We start from the raw sequence: 17,593 nt of genomic DNA, 5'->3' as shown, positions 1-17,593 counted from the left end.
AGTTAATAGTGTTGAAATGTTTCTGCGGAATCATAAGGACAGTATTACTCACGAATTCCTTTATTCCTCTCTCATTTATTTCTTTACATTTTTCCAACAAATACTATTGTGTCAAACATAGAATAGCATAGTAAAAACCACTTATTCTATCATGAAACACTTATTTCTATCTCTACAGAAGTTAGTACCAGACTTTATATTGTTCAACTGCAAATGAGGAGCATCCCTCACCCTGCACCCCACCCGGTGTCACTGTACTAGCAATGTCGTCAGCACATGACACACACTCTTGATCAAGACCTTCAGGGCAGTTTCATCCACATTGTAGCTGACACTACTCAGCTGCAGACATGAGCAACCAAGGCGTGACTTATGCGGAACTCCATCATGCTAAGGGCTCAAAAAGACAGCAAGTGCAACCTAAGGGCACGAAGTGTTCCATTTCAGTAACTGAGGAGGAGATAGCCTATGCAGAATTAAATCTTCAAAATGCTTCTCGGGCCCTTCAAGGGAATGGCAAGAGCTCTCCCTGCAAAGGTAAAACATTTAATACACACACAGTATACCTGTTCTAGAATGTGCAGTTGGGGTACAGGGGTGTAGGGAGTGAGTAGGGAATGATCTCGCATATTTTTCATTTGTGAGAATCTGAACTTGAATTTGGAATACGGTACTGTAATTAAAATCTGAGAACTAACTTTGTTCAGGCATTGTTGTGATTTGTAGTCTTTACCAACATGTCATGGAGTAGTATATTTACTGTAAATGCAAGGGTATATTCTGAGAGAAGATTACAATAGCAGATACAGGTTTGGAGTCCCAAGTTTTTATGTGGGATTCCATGTGCATCGTTGGTTCTGTTTGTAAATTTTCTAAATGATTATTTCTGTGCATCCTTTCTCAGTGTTTTCATTTCTCTTTCTACTATTTATCATCATGTCCAGAGAAGCTCATTGCTGGGATCCTGGGAATCATCTGTCTCGTCTTGATGTCCACTGTGGTAATACTAGCTGTTAATCCCGGTCAGTAAGTGTTTAAATGACGAAAGGGAATATTTCACTTTAATGGTCCTCAGTGGCTCAAAATATTTCATAACATTATGGAATTTTATTCTCTTATTTAAATGCATTCAAGCTCTAACTTGGAATGATTATTCTGAAACTGTCAAAGGTAGAAATAACAACAATTGTCGGTAGTATTACATATTTATTCTCATAACTCGGATTTCATAACTCAAAGACAAGGTATAGGAAAGAGACCTTATGGAGAAACACAAATTAATTCTTGAGATTGGTTACCAAATACTGTAAGAGGTGGTGCGGTTTGATTCGTTTAGGCTTTTGAAATGTCTTCCCCCGTTATTCACTTTTTACTGGTAAAATTAATTTTATTACAGTTATCTAATTCTAAACCATACACCAAATTTCAAACTAAGAGACTCAGTCATTATGATTTGTTTAGTTTAACATTAAGTTTGTATGAGGATTACTTTAATTGTTCTAGGTACTGACACACTGGAGCAGAATAATTCTTCCCCGGAAACAAGGATCCAGAAAGGTACAACATCATTTTCAAAATTCTGTTATTAGTATAGTTTCTATTTTGTCTCCGTCTGAGGCTAGGCAAAGAAGTGAATCGAGTCTATTTGGGTGAAAATCAATTAGAAGTTCACATATAAACTTTCTGAAATAATGATTATCAGAGAATATTACTTCTTCTGTAACAATTTGAAGAAATACTCATTTAAAATCACCATACGCATTGTTACCAATCACCTCAAACTTCCTCTTGCTATAACATGGTAAGAGACAAATCATTTTACTATCCATAAAAGTGATTTTGTTCAGTGACTCTCAGGACATGTAGAGATGGATATTTTTGTGTGTTTGCTTTGTATGGGCACATAAATTAGGATGAGAACCTGACCATTCTCTGTGAGTGTGTGTGAGCCTATTTTATTTATACCATCCTGGGAGGATGCATAGATATGTGATGTATACATATGTATATACCCATGCAAAAATTTGAGTTTTGTAATATTCAAAATTTTTAATAATATCTCATAATCTTCTTCTAGCACATCACTGTGGTCGTTGTCCAGAAGAGTGGGTTACGTATTGCAACAATTGCTATTACATCAGCACTGAAAAAAAACCGTGGAATGAGAGTTTGATGTCCTGTGCTTCTAAAAACTCTAACCTGCTCTCTGTAGATAATGAAGAGGATGTGGTAAGATTTCAAATGCTTCCAGAGTTCATTAAAAGCTTATCAGTTAATATTACATTTGTAGAGCTCATCCATATTTTTGTAAATATTTGTAGGTTATTTGTTTTGAAGTCTGTTTATAGTTTGGGTATGATATTTTATTTATATTTTTATATCGTTACTGAACATTTAATAATTTCCAGTTCTTGCTTTTCATAGAAAACCGTGTTTCTATAAATGTCCTTTAGCATGAAATAAACTTTACTATTTAATTTTGACGCTTCAAGGAAAATAAGTACATGATTGCACAAATTGAACACAAACTAGTTAGAACCACGCAATTACAAGACAGATCATGATGTAGAAGTTTAGGGCCTTTATTAGCCCTATCCATTTACATTATGGAGTATCTTTGCTTAATTTTGGACTTTTTCTCAATGAAATCATGCAGTATGCATTTTTATGTGTGTCTCCCTTCGCTCTCATATGACATTTGTAAGGCATTATATTATCGCATTTGTTTATAGTTTGTGAATTTTCACTGCTGTCTTCTGTGAATATGACATTTTAAAATTTATTTTCATAAATTTAGTTCCCTTTTAGTATGTGGATATTATGAATAACTTTTTATGGAAAGCTTTTTCCATGGCTTTTTTTCACATATTGTGTTGTATTTATAATAACTTCTATATGATGCATAACTCTATAGTATATGATATACTGCATTTGCTTATAAATATTACTTATCATAAGAAAATACAAATATAGAAGTATAAGATAATTGTCCTTATGGGTATTTATAATACATTTTCTTCTAAGCATTAGAATGAAATTACACAGTTACGTGTGTATTTCAATTTATCACCTTATTCCAACATTTTTCTAACGCATTGCGTAAACACACAGTGTACAAAATAACCCCTTAATCTCACATTCACTAGTGAAAAATTAATGTAATAATTTCTGATGATTATATAACAGTACCATTTCCTGTGAGAATGCTTGAGTGTATCTCTTGCCCATTTCTCCCGGACAGTGTCGCTTTTCCCTTCTTAGAAGTCCTCGTCCAATTTTAGACATGAGCTCTTTTTTGAGTTTGTAAGACACGAATAGATTTTGGATGCTGTGACTGTCATTTTTACCCTCACATTGGAGGTTTTAATGACACAAATGCATTAATGATACTATAGTCCAATTTATCATTTTGAATGGTGGTGATTATTTTGGACCTACTTCATGACTATCCTGTCCTATGTTACTTTCTAAGATTTAACTTTTCTCTTCATGTCTTTATTTGTTTTTACTCTTAATTAAGGTTTATGACCTACTGGAACTTTCTTTTTGGTGATGCTGTGTTTGTCATGCTGTAAGAAAAAGGTTATACTTTTCTACATCATGACCTAATTGATGGAGCATAATTTGTAGCAAAGTGGATCTTTTCTTCATAAATAACTTTATATATGTACTTATATGCTTTAATCTGCTTTATGTAAATAATGTAGATATCAAACATCTTTATATAGATGATTACATTTTCAGAGATCATAGTCTACGCAGTCTATCACAACCCACAGCAGTTTGAGTAAAATGTAGAGCCTTACTTTCCTTTATGGCCCCTAATGTTGTCCCATTCATAATATAATTGTCTTAAATATTTCTCTACTAAAATTGAGAATCAAACTGATTTTATAATTTTGCTTCAACTGATAATTTTCCCTCAAATATGAAACAATTTAGAAAGCACGAGAGGTGAAGGAAGTCCATTAGAACCAGTGATCTTTTTATTTTCTTTTGTTCTTTCTTCCTGACATTCCCTGATTCCTTTTGTTATCAGAAAACTGCTAAAGGGAATTATTTTCAGAGTGGGTCTTGTGGTGACACATTTATTTTAAGCTTATTTATTTCGAGAGAGTCAGAGACAGCACAATTTGGGGGAGAGGGCGGAGAGAGAGAGAGAGAGACAGACAGACAGACAGAGAGAGAGAAAGAGAGAGAATCCCAAGCAGGCTCCACACTACCAGCACAGAACCAGTTGCAGGATTTGAACTTACAAAACTGTGAGGTCAGAACCTGAGCAGAAACCAAGAGTGGTACACTTAACTGACTTGAGCCACCCAGGTGCCCCTGGTGACAAATGTTCTTAGTTTTCCTTCACCAGACAACGTGTTGATTTCCCCTGCATGCCTGGGTGATATTTTTGTGGGTTTGTCAATTGTTTTTGATCGGAATATGCAGTTAGTGTCTAAAACTTTTGCCGTTCTGGCATGCCCTCCAGGGGAGGGGCAGAGAGAGAGGGAGACACAGAATCCGAAGCAGGCTCCAGGCTCTGAGCTGTCAGCCCAGAGCCTGACTCGGGGCTTGAACCTATGAACTGTGAGATCACGACTGGAGCTGAAGTCAGATGCTCAACTGACTGAGCCACCCAGGTACCCTGCGATTGGGGACTTTTGTGTATACCTATTGGTGTCTGTGGTTTTCCAGCCTCTCTGGCACCAGTCTGGGATATGTGAGGTAAAGAAAATTTCCAGGGAGCTCGCTGCCATGTCATTCCTCAGGTCTCCAGTGCCTGGTTCGGTCAGCTTTCTCATCACCTTTCTGAGTCTTCTTCTATTGTTTTCCGTTTAATGCCCAGGGTAGTAGCTGTATTTGGTGAGAGGAATAGAGAAAATTCTACCCTCTCTATCTTTCCAGAACAGGAAGTCTGGTCTGTAGTGGTTTTAATTTGAATGTTCCCAGGCTAATAGTGTTGAGCATTGTTTCGTATTCTCTTTGCCCTCCATATATGTTTTTCGGTGAAGTTTCTATTGAAATATTTTGCACATATTTTTACTCTTTGTTATTACATTTTGAGAATTTTTTTATGTATCCTGACAGCAACTCTTTTATTGGATGTATGATTTGTAAATATTTCTTCCCAAGACGCTGACTTGTCTTTCTTTTCTCTTCAAATAGAGAAATTATCCTGATGAACTACACTTTATCACTTTGTTCTTTTATGGTTCATGTGGCTGGTGTTCTAAGAAATCTCTGCCCAACTTTAGGCCATGTGTTTTTTTCTGTTACATCATCTTGAAATTTTATCTTTCACACCTATGTATGAGCCATTTTTATATTTGTGTACGTAGTGTAAAGTATATATTTATTAATAATTTTAATATCCCATTGCTTCCCAAACATTTGTTGAGAAGACTATACTTTATCCCATGAATGACCTTACATCTCTGTTGAAATGTGCACTCCATATACGTGTGGATATAAATTTTCCACTCTCTAATCTGTTCCATTAATCTCATTATATATATTTTATGTCAATTTCATATGTTAAAAACCATCATTTTTTTAAACAGTGAGTTTATATCAGTACTTTTTCAGAGTTATCATATCTATTCTAGATCTTTCATGGATGTTTCCTATTATTTTCTATCTTTCTAAAGAAATATATAGAGATATAGGTATATACTTATATAGGTATATACCTATATCTATATATCTATATTAAGTATATTTATTTATTTTGAGAGACAGAGTGTGAGAGGGAGAGGGAGAGAGAGATTCCAAGCAGACTCCTCGCTGTTCAATGCAGAGCTTAATGCAGGACTCAAATCTCATGAACTGTGAGATCATGACCTGAGTCAAAATCAAGAGTTAGACACTTAACCAGCTGAGCCACCCAGGTGCCCCTCTATGGATATTTTTAAAATGAAGAATGAATATTAGTTTTATCATTTGCCTTCTGCATCCGAGAAATCACATCATTTGATCTTTTTTATCCTGCTAATGTGACAGATAAAATCTATGGAACTTCAAACGTAAATCCAACATGGCATTACTTCAATAAATCTACTTATGTGATTGTCCATTATTTTTATATATTGTCAGAATCTATTTATGATTGCCACTGACGTGCAATTTAGGTTCTTTTTTAGTATTCCCATCAAAATGTACTTAATACATATTTCTATAACCCCTTTCTTTCTACCCTACAAGGTTATCTTTTTGTTTTTTAATTGGCATTACATTTTTTTTATTCATAAACTTCTAAATACTCTGTAACCGAGTGTGAAAAGTTTTCTGAATTACAGGTAACTTGTATTAGAAGATATAAGGCAATTCTGATATTTTTCTTTCTTTTTGTTTTGATTTTCGCGTGTCATGTTCGGTAGGATTTTTTTTTTTCAATTTTGTGTCTGGTTTTAAGTATATTTGCCTCTTTTCATAATATTCTTTTATGGATGCACATGGTATACATGCCAACAGACGGCTGGATTTTCAAGTGTCACCGTTGCATGGAATCAGATAATGAACTTCAGCAACAGTGCAAAACGTCCCTTTCATGTTCTTATCTGTACTTAACACTTTATAGAAATGGAACCATACGCTATGCATACTTTAGTACTGGATCTTTCAGGTTAAACTAAACTTGTGTGATTCATCCAAAAGTTGCATGCAGTTGCAAATTGTTCATAGTCCTTGCCATCCCATTGTCTGATTTTGCTATAATGTATTCATCCATTCTATTGCCGGTGCTCTTGGATATTTGGGTATTGATTCATTTAGACCTACCTTAGTTATGCTAATACACATAAATTCAGAATCAACTTTCAGCTAAATATGTTTATCATTTCTTCCTTCTATAACTTTAGCTGGCTCTTGTCTTTATAGCTTCTTGAGAGGGAAACTACTCTGATCATGCATTTTATAGAATTCTTCTTTTTGGATATAGGTGACAAAGGTACAGAAAGTCTCTAAACACTACTTTTGTTCTAACCCCCCCCCAAATTTTTATACATTATCATCCAGACAAGGTAATTTCCATCATCCAGTACCAGATATTTTCAAAGACTGTATCTATGAACTATAAATTTTTCAGAAGTGAATCGCTTTCCACATGTTTGGAAATTCTCCAAATTTCTTTCTGTCGTTGCTTCTCGTTGATTCCTTTGTCTTCAGAGAATATACCTTGATTTTTCCAGCCCTTAAAACTAAGTTCCTTATTTATGACCTAGAACACTTTCTATATATGTCAGTTGTCAAGACGGTTCCTAGTGTTTTGACAGTCTTCCATAGTCCTCCTGCTTTTGTGACTAGCTGTTCTATCACTTACTGAGGGAAGAGATTTAAATCTTCAGCTATACTTATAATTCTGTTAGTTTCCATTTCATGTGTTTGAGGGTTCTGTTATCAGGTGACTAATATACATTTATAATTGTTTTATTTTTCTCTTATATTGACACCCTTAACATTTTGAAATGTTTCTTTTAATTTCTACTAATACTTTGTGTTTTAACAGCTACTTTGTCTGATACTAGAATAGCCATCCCTGCTCACTTATGGGATTCCTGTTTGTAAGGTCTATCCTTTGCTATCCTTTTACTTTCACCTATTGGTGCCTTTGAATGTAAAGTGTGTCTGTTACAGAGAGCATGTAGATGGATCTTACTTTTTTAGCCAGGATGGCAATTTCTGTCTTTTGATTGGAATATTTATCTAATTCACAGAATGTCGTTATTGGGATAGTTGAATTCAGGCCTGCCATTTTGCCCTTCACTTTATGTCTATGTATTAGTTTCTTCTTCCACCTTACCTGGCATCTTTTGTATTAAACATATGTTATTTTATTGCTCCATTTAAAAAATTTTTTTTTTCAACGTTTATTTATTTTTGGGACAGAGAGACAGAGCATGAACGGGGGAGGGGCAGAGAGAGAGGGAGACACAGAATCGGAAACAGGCTCCAGGCTCCGAGCCATCAGCCCAGAGCCCGACGCGGGGCTCGAACTCACGGACCGCGAGATCGTGACCTGGCTGAAGTCGGACGCTTAACCGACTGCGCCACCCAGGCGCCCCTTTATTGCTCCATTTTAATTCCACTATGGATGTCTTAACTATATTCTTAACTAATTTCTTTAGTACCTGTAAGAAACAAACACATCCTTTGTTTGTTTTTATTAGGTAAAATTGACATATAACATTGCATAAATTTAAGGCATACAATGTGTTCATTTGATACATTTATGTATTGCAGTATAATTGCTAAGGTAATGTTAGATAACACCTTTCTCATGTCACATATTTACCATCTTGGGGGTTTTTTTGTGGGTGTTCAGAACAGCTAAGATTTAGTCTTAGCAACTCTGAAGGTTATAATACAGTAATGCTGACTACAATCACTATGCTGTACATTAGATCTCCAGAACTTATTTATCTATAGTTGTACTTTGTACTCTTAAATATCTCCAGAATTCCCCACCCCTTCCCCTTGTAAACAACATTCTATCCTTAAATTTTACAGGTTCAATTTTTTCAATTCCACATGTGAGACCATACAGTTTTTGCATTCCTTGTCTGGCTTTTATCTCTTACAATAATGCCTTCAAGTTTTATCCATTTGCCACAAATGGCAAGATTTCTTTCTTTCTCACAGCTGAATAATTTATATTCAGTGTGTATGAATTTGTATATTGTATATATGTGATACCTTCTTTAACTATAATCTGTTGGCAGATACTTAAACCATTCTAACAGGCATGAGGTGACATCAGCTGGGGGTTTTAAATTTTTTTTTAATTTTTTTAACGTTTATTTATTTTTGAGACAGAGAGAGACAGAGCATGAGCGGGGGAGGGGCAGAGAGAGAGGGAGATACAGAATCCGAAGCAGGCTCCAGGCTCTGAGCCATCAGCCCAGAGCCCAACGCGGGCCTTGAACTCACGGACCGCGAGATCGTGACCTGAGCTGAAGTCAGATGCTTAACCGACTGAGCCACCCAGGCGCCCCCAGCTGGTGGTTTTGATTTGCATTTCCCTGATGATTAGTGACCTTATGCACCTTACCTGTATCTGCTTGCCATTTGTATGTCTTTCAAAAAATATCTACTCAAGTCCTTTGCCCATTTTTTGAATTGGATTGTGTTCTTTGCTTTTATTACATTGTAAGAGTTCTTTATATAAATGGATATTACTCCCTTATCTGATATTTGTTTACAGATATTTTCTTCTGCTCTCTACATTGTTCTTTCACTTGCTTGGTTCTTTCCTTGCTGAAAAGATGCTCTTTGGCTTAATGCAGTCCCACTTTTCTTATTTTAGTTTTTGTTGCCTGTGGTTTTGGTATCCAAGAAACCATCGTCTACACCAATGTCAAGGGTATTGTTCCTTTTGCCTCTACCAGTGATTCTATATGTTTATATGTTTCATTGTTTCTAATTTTCGTCTGTTTCAGCTTCAAGAATTCCCTTTAGCATTTCAGTTAGACATATCAAATACTTAAAACTGGTTCTGACACATGGTGGTCTAGAGACGACCACGAGAGTCATGGTGCTGCTGTCCTCTGCCATCCGGGGCAAGCTGAACCATTGACACACCATCCTTTGAGAGGCTGGGAAAGCTTTTATCTCTTCTTCGTTTTCGAATGACAGCTTTGCTGAGTAAGGCATTCTTGGTTGGCTGGGTTTTTTTTTCCCCCTTTGACCACCTTAAAAATATTATCCCACTCCCTCCTGCCTTATGTTTGGGAAGAAGATCTTGTCGAGATGATCTTTCTGGTATCAGGTACTGCATGCTGGCCTCAGAGCCCTCAGAGCAGTACTGGAACTGTCATCCAAGGTCGGGCACAGATAGAACTACCATCGCCACAAGGTCTCAGTGCACAGGTTCACTTACTGTGGCTGTGGCACTGGGGTCCAAGGTGGAGACACTTGCAGATATGCCACGGAAACTGTATCTGGGTCTCAGGTGCTCATCGCTCTGACTCTGGTTGACAGAAGCTATGTAGCGGTGACCACGGAACTTAGGATGACAAGCCCTAGCAAGGATGGGTCAGAGGCTGGAGTTGCTGTGGGTGATGTCAAGTTTTCAAACAATAGCAACCTCGTGTTAGCAATGGCAGTCCAGAATCTAGGCATCGAATGGGGATGGGGTTCAGAGCAGCAGGAGGACCCTTTACATGAAGATACAGAGTCATGGCATGGAACACTATGGGTAGAATCCAGGACAGCAGCAACTTGCACCTAGAGTGGCAGTTAAAGTATTCTTAGGAGCTGAGGGCAGGGTTCAGGGCAGCAGAGTCTGCCCTGGTAATGTTGAGACAGAGCCCCAACCTGGGACCAGGAGAGGGCAAAAATCAGACCAGCTCTAGTCTTGTATAAGGGAGGCGCTGTGGTACCCAGTCCCTAAAAGCAGCAATTGGTGTCCCCGAAGGCAAGTCTGACCATAGCAACAGCCCCAGGCTCTGGGAGGAGATACAGAGAGAGCACTCTGGGCTGCTCCAACTAGTGGGATCAGGATCAGTATCGGTGGGACACTTTTGTTGCAAAAGCTGCAGATGTCCACATCGTTGAAGATTATTGGTTCTCCTGCTCCCCTTCTGTCCATGAGGTGACTCCCCCTGGGGGGATTCCTCCAGGTGCCAAGTGGCTCTCAGCTGCAGGGTTGGGTGATGCAGGTAAAATGCTTCCTTTATGTTCTATGGGACCATCCTGGATTTTTGAACTACACCCGGTGTGTGCTGTTTTTCTGTGGTCTAGAGTGTTCCCTGAGCAGTTCTCAGTTTGGAGTTGTATAATTATTGTTCTTATTGCTTTTATTGGGATTTGCTCATCTTCTATGTTGCTGATAGCACTCTTTACGCATATATCATTAGCTGATCGCCATCTACTTCAAATTAATTCTAATTTCCATTAAAATATGTTATATTAACACAAACATAGCTCCTTTTCCCCCTCCTAAGTATTACAGGTATTCCTCAGCTGTTCAAAAATTTGCATTATGCCTGCGGCACCTGCGTGGCTCAGTTGGTTAAAAGTCCAACTCTTGATTTTGGCTCAGGTTGTGATCACATGGTCCATGAGATATGAAGCCTTGAGTCCCGCTCTGCCCTGACAGTGGGTAGCCTGCTTGGGATTCTCTCTCTCCCTCCCTCTGTGCCCCCTCCCCCATGCTCTTAATAAAATAATAAACACACCTTCAGGAAAATTTGCCTTATGTCAGTTTGATTTTGTGAAAGACCTACGTTAGTACCAGTTTTTTGCTGAACAACAGAATCTGAAGGGGATTAACGTGTGTAGGAGAAAAGGTGAAAAGCAAAAATTGTGCTCGCTACTAGTTTTACTGTTAGAGGCAGCTCACACCCCCAAGCAGCAAGATTGGCCCTGTCAATTTCATTCCTCAGAAACTATACTCAGCATCTGAGTTCAGTACCAAGCATAGCTTTCAATTGTGTTTTTGAGCATCTGTGTTCAATGTATTTTTCATATCCATTCGCAAGGTGTGTCTTATATCAGAAAAACGTAAGGGAGGTTATTTGGGGGTTATTTATTTTGGTGGGGAATGTTTTGGGGATCAGGGAATATTCAACAATTTTTCCACATGAATTAATGCTATTTACTTCTTTAGTGTCCACCATTTCGGCTTAGGAACATTTTCATAGGGACGCTCTACTTTCAGAGAGAGCCGGAAACCTGTTCTTACAAGGTTGTACTGAAGCCAGCTACCTTCGGATTCCAAACACTGATTTCCCACTGGAGACTTGAAATGACGCCCTCTTGGTGACTTTGCGCCACAGAAATTAACAAATGCTAAAAAAATAACATACGTGGTATAGATCCCACCAACAGTGTTATAATGATTGCTTTAAATAATCTCATCTGTCGAAGCAATTCAGAGAGGAAAACATACACACAGGTTTTTAAAATATACGAATATATTTAGCATTGCTGGCGATCATATTCCGTCTTGTAGATATGCATTACCAACTGGCATCATTTACTTGTAGCTTAAAGAACATTTTTAGAGGGCAGGTGTACTAAGAGGAAATTGTCTTAGATTTTGTGTTCGTTGTGGGGTCTTTATGCAACTTCTTTTTTGAAAATTCGTTTTGCGAATTTATAATTCTTGTTTGACAAGTGTTTTTATTTTGTTTTGTTTTGGGTTTGTGTGTGTGTGTGTGTAGGGAGTTGGTTTGTTTCTTGCTTTTTTGTTTTTTTTTTTTTTTCAGTACTTTCAGCTCTGAATTTGACCTTCCCTATCTTTCATCCTTTATTGTTTCTGGTAAGAACTCATCTATTAATCATATCATTATTTTACTAAATGTAATGAGTAGTTTTTTTTTTCTTGCTTCTGTCAAGATCACCTCCTTTCTTTTGTTTGCCTTTTTATTTTATTTTTTTTTAAGTTGTGGCAAAAAAATGCACATAACGTAAAACTGACTACATTATCCATGTTAACAAAAATAGACTGTTTTCTTGGAGCAGTTTTAGGCTCACAGCAAAACTCAGACAAAGTATAGAGATTTTCTGTATTCCTCTACTATCTATGTGTCTGTGCACCAGTAATGCAGAGACTTTCTCACTTTCAGCATCCCTCAGTGGGGTGGTTCGTTTGCTTCAATTGATACACCTATCTTGACACATCTTTGTCACCCAAAGACCATAGTTTACTTTAAGGTGTACTCCTGATGTTGTGCATTTTATGAGTTTGGAGAAATATATAATGACGTGTATCAACCATTATGGAGTTATACAGAATAGTTTCACTGCCTTCAAAGTCCTCTGTGCTCTACCTATCCAAACTTCCTTCCCCCTAAACCCTGTCAACCACTGATCTATTTATGTTCCCTGTAGTTTTGTTTCTTCCGTATTTTCACACAGTGGGAATCACATGCTATCTCACATCTTACATTGCATTTAACTAGATCATACATCTTAAGCAACTCTAAGCACCCATGCTAGGGGCGCTAACTATATCTAGAACTTCTACCTTGTAAAACTGGGACTCTATACTCATTAAACAATAATTACCTTCTCCACTTTCCCTTCAACCGTTAGCAATTGCCATTCTACTCACTGTTTCTACTAATCTGACTACTTTAGACACTTCATGTAAGTGGAATCATACACTTTTTTTTTTCTTTTTTGCGTTCATGTGACTGGCTTGTTTCACTTAGCATAATGTCCTGGAGTTTCATCCATATTATAGAATTGGTTAGATTTCCTTCTTTTTTAAGGCTGGATAAATACACTGTTATGTGTATAGCACGTTTTCTTGATCCATCCATCCATCAGTAGACATTTGGACTGCTTCTACCACTTGGCTTTTGTGAATAATGCTTCAGTGAGGATGGATGTACACATCTCTTTGAGGTCTTGCTTTCAATTCCTTTAGATATTTTGCAACATGTGGGATTACTGATTCAGTTGGTAATTGTATTTTTAATTTCTTGAAGAAGCTCCATACCCTCCTTCATAACAGCTGACCAATTTATGTTCCCAACAACAGTATGCAAGGCTCCTCTTTTCCACCTTCTCACCAAAACTTTTTTGATTCTATCCAACCTAGTGAGAATGAGGTGCTATCTCATCGTGGTTTTGATTTGCATTTCTCGGATTATTAGTGCTATTGAGCATCTTTTCATATGCTTTTTGACCATTTGTATATTTTCTTTGGAGATAAATCTATTCAATTTCTTTGCTCATTTTTTAACTGTGTGATTTGGTTTTTGTTGTTGTTACTGACTTGTAAGTTTCCTTATATATTTTGGAAATGGATCCCTTGTTTGATGTATGATTTGCAAGTGTTTTTGCCACTATTCATTCTGTTGATCACACCCTCTGACGCATAGAAATGTTTTAGTTTGATGTAGCCTGTTTCTCTACAATGGACTTTTCCTTTGTAGTCTGTGGTTTGGGTGGCATACCCGAGAAATCATTGCCAAACACAATGTTGTTTACTTTCCCCCCAGGTTTTCTTCATGCATTTACATAGTTTTACATTTATGTTTAGGTCCTTAGTCCTTTTTGAGTTAACTTTAGTATATGGTGGAAATGTAAGCAGGCAACTTCATTCTTTTACATATGGATAGCCAGGTTCCCACACCATTTGTGACAGATACTGTTCTTTCCCTACTGAATGGTCTTGGCACCCTTAAAAAAATGATGAGCTGAATATACATGGGTTTGTGTCTGAATATATCTTTAAATTATTGTTTCCATAGGAGATTCAGGGCCCGGGGCTTCCTATTCTTTCCTCTTGCTGATGGTGTCCCACTTCAGTCTGAAATTGTGTGCAGAGCAGATATGGATTCTGTGGTACATGATGTGGTCCGAGGCTGATTGAGGTGGAAAATATGTCACCCATTCCCTGATTTTCACACTGACTTAAAACACATCTTAATCCACCCTGTTACCTCAAGATTATTTCTTGGTCTATGTTTGCAAGTGTCCCTCGGTCATTTCATTATGTCATGAGATGTGGATTTGTATGCGTTCATGCTATTAGCAGTTTGCTAAGCCTCTGGTGTCCACAAATATTTATTAAACTATATCTAATAAGTTGTTCATTCATTGTGATTTACGGTTGTTGTTCTTTTTTTTTTTTTTTTCTGACTCTGTTGTTCCTGTCAGATTCTATTTAGACCTAAGCTGGTTTTCCTGATCCTGTTTTGAAGGTCTCTGAACCCTGTTAAATTTTCTCTTTTTTTTCTCTCTCATCCTATGGGATGAATAAATTCTGTTACCGTAACCACCATCTCATCAGTTTTGCCTACGGCATCTCAAATTTTCTGCAGAGAAAATTTAGTGAATTTTTCACTACAGGTATGGATTTATACACTCAAAATGTCTCTGTGGTTTATTCATATAGTTTTATTTCACTGTTGGTATCACCGACTTGCTCTGTTGCTGCCATCACATTGTTCATTTAATTATTTGAAGTAACTTTTCATTATAATTTACATATATTTACGAATATTATTTGAAAATACTTTCTTCTGATAAATGTAACATCTTATCCCATTAGTGGTTTCTAATGGCCTATGAATTCTCTTACTATAGAAGACATTTTCCAACTTCTTTTCATGTGTTTTGATTTTTCAAGTAGACATTCTTTGAAATATACTTTAGCAAACATACATTCTATTTTTTTTAGATTTATTATTTTTATAATTTGCATAAACGTTACTGCAGAATCTTCTCCTCTAAAGTCTGCCTGCTGATATTTTTGTTCAGGTTTTCCAGATTCTTTTTGTTGATTTTTATTTTTCAGCCTATCTTCCTAGGGATTGCCCTTGTAATTTTGTAACTTAAATGTCAAATACCAATTTTTTTAATTTTTTTAATTTTTTTAAATTTTTTTTCAATATATGAAGTTTATTGTCAAATTGGTTTCCATACAACACCCAGTGCTCATCCCAAAAGGTGCCCTCCTCAATACCCATCACCCACCCTCCCCTCCCTCCCACCCCCCATCAACCCTCAGTTTGTTCTCAGTTTTTAAGAGTCTCTTATGCTTTGGCTCTCTCCCACTCTAACCTCTTTTTTTTCCTTCCCCTCCCCATGGGTTCCTGTTAAGTTTCTCAGGATCCACATAAGAGTGAACACATATGGTATCTCTCTTTCTCTGTATGGCTTATTTCACTTAGCATCACACTCTCCAGTTCCATCCATGTTGCTACAAAGGGCCATATTTCATTCTTTCTCATTGCCATGTAGTACTCCATTGTGTATATAAACCACAATTTCTTTATCCATTCATCAGTTGATGGACATTTCGGCTCTTTCCATAATTTGGCTATTGTTGAGAGTGCTGCTATAAACATTGGGGTACAAGTGCCCCTATGCATCAGTACTCCTGTATCCCTTGGGTAGATTCCTAGCAGTGCTATTGCTGGGTCATAGGGTAGGTCTAGTTTTAATTTTTTGAGGAACCTCCACACTGTTCTCCAGAGTGGCTGCACCAGTTTGCATTCCCACCAGCAGTGCAAGAGGGTTCCCGTTTCTCCACATCCTCTCCAGCATCTAGTCTCCTGATTTATTCATTTTGGCCACTCTGACTGGCGTGAGGTGATATCTGAGTGCAAATACCAATTTTTTTTTAAAGACCGCATTCCCCAATGTTTATAGCAGCTCTACAACAATAGCCAAATTATGGAAAGAGGCTGAATGTCCATCAACTGATGAGTGGATAAAGATGTGGTTTATATATACAATGAAACACTAGTCGGCAATGAAAAAGAGTGAAATCCTGCCATTTGTAACAATGTCGATGGAACTGGAGGGTATTATGCTAAGTGAAATAAGTCAGGCAGAGAAAGACAGATATCATATGTTTTTTACTCATCTGTGGAATTTGAGAAACTTAACAGAAGACCATGGGGGAAGGGAAAGGGAAAAAAATGTTACAAACAGAGAGAGAGACAAACCATAAGACAGTCTTAAATACAGAGAACAAACTGAAGGTTGATGGATGGGGGTGGGGTAGCAAGCAAAATGGGTGATGGGCATCGAGGAGGGCACTTGTTGGGATGAGCACCGGGTATTGTATGTAAGTGATGAATCTTGACAATAAATTATATTTTAAAAATAATAAATAATAATAATAAACAAACAAAAGACTGCATTCAAATACTGCAAATCAGGAGGATTCCCCCTCTGCCATGTGATGTGTGTGCATGTGTGTGTGTTTGTGCACATGTGTGAATGTGGGAGGGGACAGCTCATAACTTTACTATGAGTTCTCAAGTCTCTTTCTGTTCTTACTTTCTCCTGGGTTCGTCTTGGCCTCCTCTCCATGTGTGCATATTCTTTTCCATCAGCCAAGAGTGTGTGGAGAGCTGATGTCAACTCTTCTGTTGTATTTTTACAGAACTACCTTCCCATTATATTTATGGGGGTCACAGAGCTTGACACAAAGACCAAAACCTCTGACTAGTAAGAGTATGGGTTTTCTTCAACATTACCTAATGAAATCAGCACTGGGAGCTGAAAATCAATAGGCTAGTTTGCCCCCAACCCACCGCTAATCAAGTCTGCCCCTGTGGCACCAATACCACTGTTTTTTTGCAGCTTCTCGAACTGTAAAAACTGTGATTCTTCTTGATCGCTGAGCTAGGGTCAACAGGTGGGGAGGCATGGGAGCATCCCAGGCAAGAAAATGACACATGTGCTGCTTCCTACTTGAATCTCTAGGATTTTTTCCAACGTGAATATTTCACAAATTATCATTAACCTTTTGTCAATAATCAGAACCCCAAAATTATGACCTTCGTCAGCATGTCCTTCTCACTTAATCCTGCTAAGAGACTTTTATAATGTGTCCAGTGCGTAACATTATATTATAATTTGAAAGATTTTACAAAGTAGGAAAGAATTAACTTCATTTGGTACTACAAAGTCCAAATGAATACAAGAGCTTTTCTAATAAAATTTATTTTCTCATAGTATTTGTTGAATTTATTCATTCCTACTTCGTGGATTAGAGGTTGCCACAGAAGCAATAAAAATTCATCTGTGTGGTCAAGAGGCTCAACTGTCTCTTCCAAAGTGTAAGTTTCCTAAGAACTTATGTTTTTTATGCCTTTGAGGAATTAATCTTAGAAAGAAAACCAGAAATATGTGG

The 17,593-nt window shown here is 37.3% G+C and overlaps 1 protein-coding gene across 1 annotated transcript; it reads left to right on the top strand.

Moving 5' to 3' along the window:
• Positions 1-244: 244 nt before the first annotated feature.
• LOC102967083 (NKG2-A/NKG2-B type II integral membrane protein-like) lies at positions 245-17,523 on the top strand. The gene is made up of 5 exons (XM_042993676.1): positions 245-537; positions 945-1,022; positions 1,504-1,557; positions 2,078-2,229; positions 17,416-17,523. Exons 1-5 carry the CDS (start codon positions 351-353, stop codon positions 17,521-17,523), a joined length of 579 nt encoding a protein of 192 aa, XP_042849610.1. The 5' UTR covers positions 245-350.
• Positions 17,524-17,593: the final 70 nt, after the last annotated feature.

The sequence above is a fragment of the Panthera tigris genome, chromosome B4 (genome assembly GCF_018350195.1).
Source record: "Panthera tigris isolate Pti1 chromosome B4, P.tigris_Pti1_mat1.1, whole genome shotgun sequence".
NCBI lineage: Eukaryota > Metazoa > Chordata > Mammalia > Carnivora > Felidae > Panthera > Panthera tigris.
This window is presented reverse-complemented; position numbering and strand designations above follow the sequence as displayed.